The sequence below is a fragment of the Hypomesus nipponensis genome, chromosome 12 (genome assembly GCF_054491055.1).
Source record: "Hypomesus nipponensis isolate SF chromosome 12, ASM5449105v1, whole genome shotgun sequence".
In the NCBI taxonomy this organism is placed as follows: Eukaryota; Metazoa; Chordata; class Actinopteri; order Osmeriformes; family Osmeridae; genus Hypomesus; species Hypomesus nipponensis.
In genome coordinates, this window is record NC_140372.1 from 13,092,501 (window position 1) to 13,105,824 (window position 13,324).

The 13,324-nt window shown below is 52.4% G+C and overlaps 1 protein-coding gene across 3 annotated transcripts in view; it reads left to right on the forward strand.

The window, feature by feature from the left end:
* dmd (dystrophin) overlaps positions 1-13,324 on the forward strand; it is a 68,195-nt gene that overhangs the window by 53,384 nt on the left and 1,487 nt on the right. Inside the window, exons 61-81 of one of the 3 annotated variants that reach the window (XM_084667696.1) lie at positions 162-430; positions 830-976; positions 2,570-2,639; positions 2,892-2,952; positions 3,709-3,744; positions 6,774-6,835; positions 6,925-6,999; positions 7,473-7,674; positions 7,821-7,906; positions 8,073-8,230; positions 8,644-8,810; positions 8,970-9,081; positions 9,186-9,322; positions 9,653-9,691; positions 10,235-10,300; positions 11,220-11,285; positions 11,769-11,927; positions 12,013-12,256; positions 12,566-12,680; positions 12,790-12,879; positions 13,242-13,267. In XM_084667696.1, the coding sequence (XP_084523822.1) occupies positions 162-430; positions 830-976; positions 2,570-2,639; positions 2,892-2,952; positions 3,709-3,744; positions 6,774-6,835; positions 6,925-6,999; positions 7,473-7,674; positions 7,821-7,906; positions 8,073-8,230; positions 8,644-8,810; positions 8,970-9,081; positions 9,186-9,322; positions 9,653-9,691; positions 10,235-10,300; positions 11,220-11,285; positions 11,769-11,927; positions 12,013-12,256; positions 12,566-12,680; positions 12,790-12,879; positions 13,242-13,264 (2,384 nt within the window). In that variant the 3' untranslated portion in view covers positions 13,265-13,267. The remainder of the gene's footprint in view (positions 1-161; positions 431-829; positions 977-2,569; positions 2,640-2,891; positions 2,953-3,708; positions 3,745-6,773; positions 6,836-6,924; positions 7,000-7,472; positions 7,675-7,820; positions 7,907-8,072; positions 8,231-8,643; positions 8,811-8,969; positions 9,082-9,185; positions 9,323-9,652; positions 9,692-10,234; positions 10,301-11,219; positions 11,286-11,768; positions 11,928-12,012; positions 12,257-12,565; positions 12,681-12,789; positions 12,880-13,241; positions 13,268-13,324) is intronic. The other 2 variants (XM_084667694.1, XM_084667695.1) reach the window with 2 other exon arrangements.

Consider the following 13,324-nt stretch of genomic DNA (forward strand, 5'->3'; position numbering starts at 1 on the left):
TACCCTGTGTTCAATGTGTGGTAAAACAAACATACCATATTCATTCTGATTTTTTCTCCTCCTATTTCTTTCCCCATCCTTTTCATTCCTCTCTTCTCCTCCCCCACCATACCCTCCCCCCACCACCCCACCATACCCTCTACTCCTCTCCTCCTCTAAAGATATCAGCCCAGAGGAGCGTGCCCAGAACGTGGGGCGTGTCCTGAGGAAGGAGGCGGAGGACGTGTCAATGGGGTGGGAGGGGCTAAATGCCGACGCGGTGGATTGGCAGAGGAGGTTGGAGCTGGCTCTGGATAGGCTGATGGAGCTGCAGGAGGCGGAGGATCAACTGGACGTGCGTCTGGGACAGGCCGAGATGGTGAAGGAGGCGTGGCAGCCCGTAGGAGACCTGCTCATCGACTCTCTACCAGAACACATAGACAGGGTGAAGGTGAGACCGTTTTAACATGCTGACCTGAAGCCCAGGGCCTTTGTGCTGCGAGTTTCGGGTTCATCTGTCATTTGCACGGCGCGCTTGGGCGCTCACTGGTTAAGCACACATACCACTAAGGCTAAGGCCTAATGGCAGGAACTGTGTTTGAAGCCGGCTCAGGCCCGTCCTCCCCTCTCTCTGTCCCTGCTTTCCTTTTTCTCTCGGCAACCGTCCTGTAAAGAAATCCAAATAAAAAAAAAGACCCCCCAAATATCTGTAAAATAAATAATAAACGACTTATTGGCCATTTGTAACAAGTACGGGTGCGTGTGAGAGAGAAATACACGAGACGAGAAAGCCTGTTCTGATTCTTTGTCTCTCTCTCCTACCCACGGTACCTCTCCTCCACCTTCACAGGCGTTCCAGGAGGAGATCGCTCCCATCAAAGACGACGTCGGCCATCTTAACCAGCTGGCTTCCACCTTCGGCCCTCCGGACATCACGCTGTCCGAGAACAACCTAGAGCGCCTGGACGAGCTCAACACTCGCTGGAAGCTGCTGCAGGTACACACACACACACACACTGGAACACACACACACACCCAGGTACTCACACTGGAACACACACACGCACACACACAGGCATGCACACAGGTACACTCACACATACATCAATCTACATATACACCACATACACACTCACATATCCACCTATACACACAGATACATACGCACACACATGCATTCATAAATACACACGCACGCTCACATGCTCATCCAGGTAGACACACACACACACACACAGCATGTCCGGGATGAGAGAGCAGCAGCAGTGTGTGATCAGGGGTGATAAGCGTCACGGCTGACAGGCTCTCTGAGGTGCTCACACTGACCCTCACCACGACCGACAGCTCAGCCAATCAAAGGCCGGCACCCTGAGCCGTCTAGACATCCCGTGTGACGGACAGACGTCTGGTGACAGCAGCATACGGCGCACGCTGGGAGCATGCATCTGGCCTGCTGTTCACATACACACACCTACACACACACCTACACACACACCTGCACACACACATTCACACACGCATTCTCACACACACATACGCACACACACACATACACACACATCCATACACACGCACGCACGCACACATACACACACATCCATACACACACAGACACCACACATACACATAAACACAAAATGGAAGAGAGACAGACACACAAACCACACAAGGAGCCACATATTTAGGAAGAGATCGGGGTTGCGAGTGTGTTCACTGGAGGCGCATTACGGGCGATTGCTGCTCTACCGTTCAGCCCTCTCGTTTGTGTAACCCCGAGCAGGTTTCCATGGCAACGGGTAAACGGTCAGAGAGCGGTGAGGATGATGATGATGAGGTGAAGGTACGGTCAAATCCTCAGCTGTCCATCATCAGACCATCGCCCTGCACCGTCCGCTTCATATTCACCAGCACACACACACACACACTTCATCACACCGCCTGCATCATATGATGTCACTCTTACATCCAGCCATTTCCCGCCAATCTCAAATGTTACACACATCCCATGATGCATCAGTGTGTGTGGGTGAGGCCCTCTCCAGGAGAGACTGGGCTAATGAGGGGAGCTGGGGTGGGGTGGGGTGGGGGAGAGGTAGAGGGTGCTGGAGGGGTGGGGTTAAGGGGTAATGGGAACGAGGGGGGATGTTTATTGTACACCTTGAATCCTTACTTCAGATTGACAGCCAGCAGAGCCAATGAGAGCTGCAGTACTGTACTACAGCAGCGCTCAGCCCCACCCACCTCGTCTTTCTCGTCATCCACTCATGAAGACACCATCAGACAGCTGTCGACTTCCTCAGTCTTTCTATACCCTTGTCTCTCTCTCTCTCTATGTCTCTCTCTCGCCGTGTCTCTGCCACTCCCTCTATCTGCCTTTTCATCTCTGCCACCAGCTGTTCAATCTCTCTTCATGTTCCCATCTTTTCCCCTCTCTCACTGCTCCCTTGCCCTGTTCTCGCTTCTCTCCTCCTCTCTTTCTCCTCTCGTGACCCTCTCCTCCTTTCTTCCTCCTCTCGTGACCCTCTCCTCCTTTCTTCCTCGTCTTGTGACCCTCTCCTCCTCTCGTGACCCTCTCCTCTTCTCCCTCCAGATCTCCATCAGAGAGCACCTCAAGCAGCTGACGGACGCTCACAGAGATTTTGGCCCTCATCTGCTACTTGGTAAGTCTTTCTTGTCTTCCTTTTCCCTCTCTTTTCCTTTCTCTGTTCATTCCTCTCTCTTTCTCATTCCCAATCACTCTAACCCTTTCTTTCTCTCAATTTGTCTATTTAAACACTATTTAAACGTGCCTCCTAACCACCTTGTCTCTCTCCATCTGTCTCTCTCTATATGTCTGTCTGTCTCTATCTGTCTGTCTGTCTCTCTCTCTCTATGTTTGTCTTTCTGTCTCTCCCTGTGTCTATCTGGTGCAGGCTCAGTTCAGGAGCCGTATGAACAGGCCATCTCCCCCAACAACGTGCCCTACTATATCAAGTAAGGACCCTTGCTTGTCTACTAGCTGGTCTACTTTTAACATTTTAAACCAGCTTACAACTGTGTGGTCTGTTGAATCCGGCCTGACAAGCAGTAACCCTACTACACATAATACTGACCGCTCTGTCCACTTACAACAGTGTGCCTTTAATATGGTCTCCAGTCCCAGAGCTCAAGAGCCCAGTGTCGTCTCTGCTGTCCTCAGCTGGTCTAGACCAGATTCATCTGGTCTACTCCTTACACAACTAGGCCAGTCTAGTCTGACCTAGTCTGTACTGGTCTATTCTAGAAGTGAATTGTCTTGTTCAGCTCGGGTCCAGGTTCATTGATCAGAATCAGTCCCTATCAGAGTGGAGTTGGAGCAGAGACCCAAGGGGACTATATCACCTGTAGGAGCAATCTCACCTGGCCTGAGGTAGAAGTAGATCCGGCTCTAGGTGGAGGGATACAGCGCAGTGCTGAGGCTTTGTGGTGGAACCTACCTGCTTTGCTGTGGTGGTGTGGAGTTTATATGGCTCGCCTGTGTGTGTGTGTGTTTGATGAACTACTAAGTGCACCAAGTTCCATTAACATACCTGGCTTGAAATTCAAACAAATGCATTTTAGTGCATTAATAGATTTCGGGTGTGGGTGTGTGCATGACAATGAAAACATGTAAGAATTAAGGGAGAAAGCTTGACTTTGAGGAGAGAGTGAGAGTGTAAATGACAGGGGTGAGAGTGAAGAGAAGTGACAGATGTTCCTCTCTACATGCAGAGACACAACAGGACCCGATGACCTGACGCAGACTCTGTGAGTGAGAATGCAGGACACACACGCACGAACACGCATGCACACACGCACGCACGCCCGCACGCATACACACACGAAAACCTCCAACAACCTATACAGCCACACATGCACAAACACGCACACACACACACCTTACCGACACACAAACACGCACACACACACCCACCCTCCCCCCTGCACGCTCATAGTAGCTCAGAGATGAGAGCAGGCACAGAGGAAGAAGGGCAGGGCTGTGTAGTGTGTGTGTGTGTGTGTGTGTGTGTGTGTGTGGTCCCATAGAGACCATAGCTCAACTCCTGGAGCAACAACCTTCGCTTCAACTGGACTCCTGTGTTGATACTGTTCTACACTGTTTTCTGTAGTCATCTACGGGATATTAACCTACTTAACCTGTTAGTTTGTAAGTAAGCCTTCTGTGTTGGCGGGTGAAGTAGGCTTAATATTTGTTGGGAAGGCAAACACACACATACTTACGGAAGATTGACAGAGTGTGAGCACATTGAGCCTGATAGGCACCCCACTCATACCTTCCCCTCTGAGGACAAGGCAAGGCTACATTTCAACTACTCAGGCGTAGCCAGGGCAACTTCTGTGTTGTTACCCTTTCTGGGATGGATTTCCATCCCATCATTGTAGCTGAGACTTGCCCAGTAAATTACAGAGAAAGCATTTAGCTAGAGCTGTACTTCCCCCAGTACTGTATACCCCCACCCCTAGCCGAGAGAGGGGTAAACCTCAGCTGAGCACAGAGACTCCCACTCAATAGAATGGGGGAAGGGAGACTGGGGTAGCTCCGCCTCGTCTTAGAGCCCAGCCTCTGCGAACCAACACACGGGCGAACACACGAAACCACGGTCGGACAGTTGCTCTCCTACAGAGGACGGTTCATCGCCGCGGTAGCTAGCTACGTGGTACGGGATAGCCACGGTTAGGAAACCCGCGCCGTTTCTGCTGTTAACATTAGGATCTGCGACCTGAACGGCGGAGGGATGAGGGAGCAGCTACGAAAGTAAGTGGACGAAAGATGCGTCGGGACCGCCGCTGTTTTTGTGTATTTCTTTTTTCCCCAGCGAGATGTGTCGGCGTGCCTAGCAAGCAGAGAGGAGGGAGAGGGAGAAAGAGGACATGACCAGCTAGCTAGTAGGACGCAGTGGAGGAGCTAGGCTATGCTAGCCAGTATTCGGGCTCAGCCAGCGGTAGACAGCAGATGTTAGCTAGTCAACCACAGCAGGTGCCCTGGCCATAAACCCCCTCGCCCCCTTTGGCCATAGCATTGGGGGATGTAATATAACTGATATGGCTCTGTTATATGACTCTTATGAGGCTTGATGAAAATCTTTACATTATTCCCTCAAATGGAGGTGTGGGAGAAAGGCGAGTCATCATGCATTTCGCTGTTATTTCATTATTTACCCTACTGTGAATGTATTTAGCAACCGTTAGCTATCTGTGATGCTTGTATTTTGTTGCCCCACGAAAATCAGTGCGCCGGACTAGCATTCCTTTACACTCGCTCTGCAAACATCACCCTTGTGTCAGCTAAATCATGGTTTCTGAAAGGGATTCTTCCTTGTTGCTAACGCGTCCTCGGTTTGCGGTGGTGTTTAAAGGTATACGGAATCATACGGTGTGTATTTGGAGATTTCGGCTGCCCAGCATGATTGTGTAAAGCAAACGGCCTCACAGCGGGCTTAGGTGCTGAGCAGCGGTCAAAATTTCCACTCGTCCTTCTCAGTCACGAGAATGATCACCGGGCAAATAAGGTTGCTCGGTCATGGTCTGATACACTAACACAATCGAGCTGTAAAAAGCTTTGCAATGTTATATTTCTGTTTATTTAATGTAAGTACAAGTAGTCGTTAAATGATAGCGGAGAATGTGGGATGGATGGTGCAGATTTTTTTGGCACAAGTGTGACTGCAGGTTTTGTGCGTGCTGTGTGTATGTGTGTGGGCGCGCGTGCATCCGTGCGTGCACGGACTCAATACAGTTCAAGCGTGAGACCAAATCCCTGTGATTCACCTCCACTGGCGAGATAACGATGTGCCTAGGCACGTTTAGTAGTGTGTGTGTGTGTGTGTTTTGTTAATTGCACAGGTCTTGTAGCGGTTCCAGGGTGGGCCTAGTAAGGAGGGCTTGTGGGAAGGTGATGAAGCTTCCTTACTTCTGGACAAACCTAGAAATGACGCAGGTTTCATCTAAAATATTTAGGTGCCGAAAACAACCGCGGGTGAATTATTGACTTTTTAGAATGGCCAACGTAGTCTGTTCTTTTCCGGTATTATTAGCCTTCCAGAATGTTACATTAGCCTGCTAGAGACATGATTTAAACCCTAACATGGTGAAGTAGTCATTTGAAACCTTTAGGCCAAATATTGGATGGGTCAACCAGAGAGAGAGAGAGAGAGAGAGAGAGAGAGAGAGTTTCTGATACATTTTACTTGCAAAGGGAACAGTAGTTGCAACTGTTTAACGACATCCAGACTGCCAGCTCAATTATCCATGTGGTGTGCTTGTGATTAAGACTATGTGTGATACTGTTGCTGTGCTTCTCGGTGATGTAGCTAGTTGTCCTTGAGTTGTTTATAGCAACGTTTAGGAGTGGGTCTTCCTGCAACTAGGGGAGGAAAAAAACAGGTGTCAGAATATCTGGGAATTCCTCTGGTCGAACGGTAGGTGTTGGGGCATGTAAATAGTCTGTGCTTCAATCCCCAGTGTTTTCTACACCTGCTGGATCTGAGGTGGTTCTGAGGTGAATGAGGTCCCTCAGAACAAAGGCTCCTAGCCCCAACACTCATATAGTAACCAGGACACACACACTTAAACTCTTGAACCTTTAAACCCTCTTCTGGTATCTCAGACACGCTGATAGACCCTCATGTAAGCTGTCCACAGGCACTGGGAGTAGGTGTGATACAGCAAAAATCCTAGACAAACACACACACACACACATGGCACAACCACATACAAATGCATGAAGAGACAGTAGGGTTGGTGTGTGTGTGTGTGACTGGTTTGTCCTCTTCCAGCCACCAGACCCAGACCACTTGCTGGGACCACCCCAAGATGGCGGAGCTCTACCAGTCTCTGGGTAAGATCCCTCCCCTTCTGCTGTCTGGTTGGCTAGCTCGTTGCCAAGGCGCAGTGTTATGATGGTGACCTTTGACCCTGTATTCTCAGCGGACCTCAACAACGTGCGTTTCTCCGCCTACCGTACTGCCATGAAGCTGCGGCGTCTGCAGAAGGCCCTCTGTCGTAAGCCCCGCCTCCGTCCGTCTGTCTCTCCTTCCTATACCGACAGCTATCTCTTCATCTATCCCTCCATTCATCCATCCATCCATTGGTTCGTTTGTCCATCCAACCATCTATCCATGCATCCATCTATCTGTCCGTCCATGCATGCATTCGTCCATCCGTCCCTCACGTCTGCCGACCCTCACACTCCATCACCTCCATCACCTCCCTCCCTCCCTCCCTCCCTCCATCACCTCCCTCCCTCCCTCCCTCCATCACCTCCCTCCATCACCTCCCTCCCTCCCTCCATCACCTCCCTCCCTCCCTCCCTCCCTCCCTCCCTCCCTCCCTCCCTCCCTCCCTCCCTCCCTCCCTCCCTCCCTCCCTCCCTCCCTCCCTCCCTCCCTCCCTCCCTCCCTCCCTCCCTCCCTCCCTCCTGCCTTTTCTCACTGCCTCGTCACTCTCCTGTCCCTTCCCCCCCCTCCCCTGGGTAGTGGACCTGCTGGGCATGCCGGCGGCGTGCGAGGCGTTCGAGCAGCACGGCCTCCGCCAGAACGAGGCCCTGATGGACATGGTGGGCGTGGCCAGCTGCCTGACGTCCATCTACGAGCGCCTGGAGACGCAGCACACCAGCCTGGTCAACACGCCGCTCTGCGTCGACATGTGTCTCAACTGGCTGCTCAACGTCTACGACACGTACGCTCACGCACAGACACACACACACACACACACACTACCCAGGGTGATACATATGCTGAGCAGATAAAGGCACACATTCACGAGTAAGATCCAGTACTGTCTGGAGTAACAGATTGATGCGTTGGCTGCTGCTGCTTTGTCAGAGGTCGGAGTGGGAAGATCAGGACCCTGTCCTTCAAGACTGGGATCATCTCGCTGTGTAAGGCTCACCTGGAAGACAAGTACCGCTGTAAGTTGGGAATACACACAACCACTGACCCACACGCACACGCTGACCCACACAATCACAAGTGGCATCAACAAAGACTAAACTCAAATACATCTCACACTAATCCCCCCCCCCCCCTCTCTCTGTCTCTCTCTGTCTCTCTCTCTGTGTCTCTCTCTCTCTCCAGTCCTGTTCCGCCAGGTGGCCAGCGCCACGGGCTTCTGTGACCAGCGGCGCCTCGGGCTCCTCCTCCACGACTCCATCCAGATCCCTCGGCAGCTGGGGGAGGTGGCCTCCTTTGGGGGCAGCAACATCGAGCCCAGCGTCCGCAGCTGCTTCCAGTTTGTACGTGGACCTACTGAACACACCCTTACAACACACGCACACTCGTAGAACACACCCTTACAACACACACACACACTTACAGAACACACTCGAAACAGAATATATGTACTATATGTAGACACACTGAAACTAGTCCTGAGAACAAGTACACACACACACACACCCTCTCTCTGGCATGTGATAGTGCTGTTGAAGATGAGCTATGTAATCTGAGAGCTAATCCAGGCTAGTGGAGCTAATCTTTAATCTGGTGCCATGGAGAATCTATTAACCACACAGAAGCTCTCACACTCAGAATACCCCAGTGTGTGTGTGTGTGTGTGCGAGAGTGATTCCATGGCTGTGTGTGTGAGTATGTGATCAGTTCCTCTCCCTGCCCCCCCCCTCTAATTGGCTGTGTTGACGTCCTCCAGGCCAATAACAAGCCGGAGCTGGAGGCGTCCATGTTCCTGGACTGGATGCGTCTGGAGCCCCAGTCCATGGTGTGGCTGCCGGTGCTGCACCGCGTGGCTGCAGCCGAGACGGCCAAGCACCAGGCCAAGTGTAACATCTGCAAGGAGTGTCCCATCATAGGCTTCAGGTCTGCACGCGCGCCACTCCGCCAACACACACACACACACGCAAGACACAAAAACACACACACGTAAGACACGAAAACAAACACACACACACGACATACTCACACACACATACATGTTTACTTATTCTATTGGTTTGTCTGTGTGTGTGTGCCCCTCAGGTATCGGAGTCTGAAGCACTTCAACTACGACATCTGTCAGAGCTGCTTCTTCTCAGGACGCGTTGCCAAAGGACACAAGATGCAGTACCCGATGGTGGAGTACTGCACACCGGTGAGTGAGTGTGTGTGTGTTTGCGTGTTATGCTGTCGTGTGCGCAGACATTGTGTTGTGCCAGCCTGATAAGACCTGTGTGTGTGTGTGTGTGTGTCTTGTAGACGACATCAGGGGAGGATGTGAGAGACTTTGCCAAGGTTCTGAAGAACAAGTTCAGGACCAAGCGCTACTTTGCCAAACACCCTCGTATGGGTTACCTTCCTGTCCAGACCATCCTGGAGGGAGACAACATGGAGACGTGAGTTACACACACACACACACACTTGTACCACATGCACCAACACACATACTACACACACTTACGCATGCACCACACATACAGACACACACTAACACACATTTATTACACAGAAACGCATACTACACACACATACACGGAGGCGCACACACTCATTGCTCAATGGCCCTTATGGAAAGGTCGTGTGTGTGGGTGTATATATGTGTGTGCAGTTGTGTCACACTTGTTATCACTTGTAGCCCCCCCCCCCCCCCCCTCCGCTTCTCACACCTCAACTCCCATCATGCTTTGCTGTCAAGGTATCACCATCTCATGTTTCTTGTCTTGCAGTCCTGTCACTCTGATCAACTTCTGGCCTGTAGAACATGCGTGAGTACTCCTGCATACACACACACACACACACACACACTCACACACACATAGACTCACACTAAGTTTTTGTCTATCATGGTATTTGCTGCTTACACTTTGCAACAAAGTTGGTTCATGTAATGGGGTCAAAAAGTAGTCCAGTTAATGTTTTGTTTAGAACTACATTTAACACACAACCATGCACTGACACTCTCTTACAAACATGCACACACACACACACACACACATACAGTTCCCTATCCCCTCCCTCAGTGTGTGTCGCTGTCATCTTTGTCAGAACTGTGGCGGTCTCATGTTCCCACGTATCATCATGTACCGCTTGAGAGAGGTCGGCATGTTAGGGAGCTGTGTGTGTGTGTGGTGGATACTGGTGTTGCCTGTTGTGATTAGACGTAAGATTGAGGTGATGCAGGTGTAAGAGTCTTCTTATCCTTCCTTCTATCTCCTCTATTCTCTCTTTCCCCACCCTCTTGCTCTATTCCCCCCTCTTCCCATTGCTCTCTCTCTTCCCATCTTTCTTCCTCTTCTTCCTGTCCACAGCCCCGCCTCTTCCCCCCAGCTGTCTCATGACGACACACACACGCGTATCGAGCACTACGCCAGCCGGTAGGAGGAGCCTATCCTCTATATTTCCTGTTTTTCTGTCTGGCCGCTAGGCTTGTCCCTCCCCCTTCCTCCCCCTCCCTCCCCCTCCCTCCCTCCCTCCCTCCCTCCCTCCCTCCCTCCCTCCCTCCCTCCCTCCCTCCCTCCCTCCCTCCCTCCCTCCCTCTTTCTCTACCTCCCTCCCTCCACCCTCTCCCCTCCTCCCCCCTCCCTCCCTCCCCCCTCCCTCCCTCCACCCTCTCCCTCCCTCCCTCCCTCCCTCCCTCCCTCCCTCCCTCCCTCTTTCTCTACCTCCCTCCCTCCTCCCCCTCCCTCCCTCCCTCCCTCCCTCCCTCCCTCCCTCCCTCCCTCCCTCCCTCCCCCCTCCCTCCCTCCCTCCCTCCCTCCCTCCCTCCCTCCCTCCCTCCCTCTTTCTCTCCCTCCCTCCACCCTCTCCCCTCCTCCCCCCTCCCTCCCTCCCCCCTCCCTCCCTCCACCCTCTCCCTCCCTCCCTCCCTCCCTCCCTCTTTCTCTACCTCCCTCCCTCCTCCCCCTCCCTCCCCCCTCCCTCCCTCCCTCCCTCCCCCTCCCTCCATCCTCCTTTCTACCTGCTTCTTCCTCTGTCCTTCTCTTTCATTCCTCCCCCCTCTCTTTGTCATCCTATTGCTGTATTTTCCTTCCTTCTATCCACCTCCAACTTCCTTTCCTTCCTCCTTTTTCATCTCTGCATTATCTGCCAGAGGCATGGAGGGATGACATTGAAATGTAACGCTGTAAAAAAAAAAAAATCTGATAGGGTGTTGGTGTTAGAGGCAGGTTGTTAGTGTTAGAGGCAGGTTGTTAGCGGTGGAGGCAGGGTGTTAGTGTTAGAGGCAGGTTGTTTGTGGTGGAGGCAGGGTGTGGATTAGGACTGACCACTGTGACTCTCTGTCTCCCCCTACAGGTTAGCAGAGATGGAGAATCGTAACGGCTCATATCTGAATGACAGCATTTCGCCCAATGAGAGCATGTGAGGCCCGCCATATCCCCCCCCCCAATCTTCTATTTGATTGGCTTGCCAATTGAACAGACTAATGGTCTATCCCTTGTTCTTAGAAACCATGTGTCTAGGCAACAGGCCTACAGCAATAGCCCGACCATAATATTCATTTCTCCAGGCAGTAGGCATACAACACAGCCACCTAAATCTCCATCATCTCACTCCCCATCATTTTCTCAGTCTCTCACACACACACACAATCTCTCTCTCTCTCTCTCTCTCTCTCTCTCTCTCTCTCTCTCTCTCACACACACACAATCTCACTCACTCACTCACTCACTCACTCACTCACACAATCATTCTTTCTATCGCTGTCTCTATCCTCTTTGTGGAAGGATTGTCAGTCCATTAGCTGGTTAACCAAATGCTGCTCCACTGATCGGTCCCCCTAATTGTCTTTTTCCTGTTCCTCTTTGTTTACATTTGTGTGTGTGTGTGTGTGTGCGCGCGCAGTGACGATGAGCACCTGCTGATCCAGCACTACTGCCAGAGTCTGAACCAGGGCTCTCCTCTCAGCCAGCCCCGCAGCCCCGCCCAGATCCTCATCTCCATGGAGACGGAGGAGAAGGGCGAGTTAGAGAGAGTCCTCAACGACCTGGAGCAGGAGAACAGGCAAGACAGACTACACACACACACACCTTCTGGGAAATCGCCTGTCATCGCACACCACCAACCCCTCCTCTTGCTGCCTGGGCAGGAAGTTGCAGTCGGAGTACGACCGCCTGAAGAAGGCCCACGACCACCAGGGTCTGTCCCCGCTGCCGTCGCCCCCGGAGATGCTGCCCGTGTCGCCGCAGAGCCCCCGCGACGCCGAGCTCATCGCCGAGGCCAAGTTGCTACGGCAACACAAGGGCCGCCTGGAAGCCCGCATGCAGATCCTGGAGGATCACAACAAACAGCTGGAGTCTCAGCTCCACAGACTCCGACAGCTGCTGGAGCAGGTACACACACACACACACACACAGGCGTGTTTGCTGGGCGCTGGGTTTTCTGTCTGTTGCGTTGTGTGTTTTGTTGAACGGAGGAAGGTAGGTTGTGGATCCGATGTAATATTGGGAGTTGAGAGGATTAGAGGTCCGAAGACGCATTCGAGGCTAAAAGGAGTTTTGGGACCAGGGTGATCTGGACCCTGCTGTGGGGGTCTGTTAGGTTTGACCAGGTTTCAGGCGAGTCGTGGTCATGTGACTGACGGACCCGGGTGAGCGGCTTTCACTGCTGGTGTTGACCAGCTGTGTCTGTGTGTGTTCCAGACGGACTCCAAGGTGAACGGTACAGCCCTGTCCTCTCCCTCCACCTCCTCCCAGCGCTCCGACTCCTCCCTGCCCCTCCTCCGCGTGGCGGCCAGTCAGACCACCGAGACCATGGGTGAGACCCCCACACACACACACACACACACACACACACACACACACACACTGTTGGGTGAGCAGGGCGTGGGTGACAAGGTGGCTGACTCTTTTCCCTTCTGTTGCAGGTGACGACGAGTTGTCCAGCCCTTCCCAGGATGCATCAGGGCTCGAGGAAGTCATGGAGCAACTCAACAACTCCTTTCCTCACAGCCAGGGTAGGACACACACACACACACAGAGTCAAATTAGGGTCAATAATATTTTGCATCCATAGAAATGGTTTTGCATCCGTATTTTCTATTTCTACGGATGATCGTTTTTTTTCAATCGTTTTCAAAATATTATTGACCCTAATTTGACTCCATACACACACTCTCTCTCTTAAAGTGTAGCTTTCTATTTTTCTGTTCTTCAAGCTGATATTCTCCCTCCCTCCCTCCCTCCCTCCCTCCCTCCCTCCCTCCCTCCCTCCCTCCCTCCCTCCCTCCCTCCCTCCCTCCCTCCCTCCCTCCCTCCCTCCCTCCCTCCCTCCCTCCCTCCCTCCCTCCCTCCCTCCCTCCCTCCCCTTGTGTGCCAGGAGGGAGAAGGGGACACCTGTGAGAGGTCAGTACTCTTCCCTCCAGCCTTCCTCCTCTCACTCATCCTTCCTCTTTCCTCCGT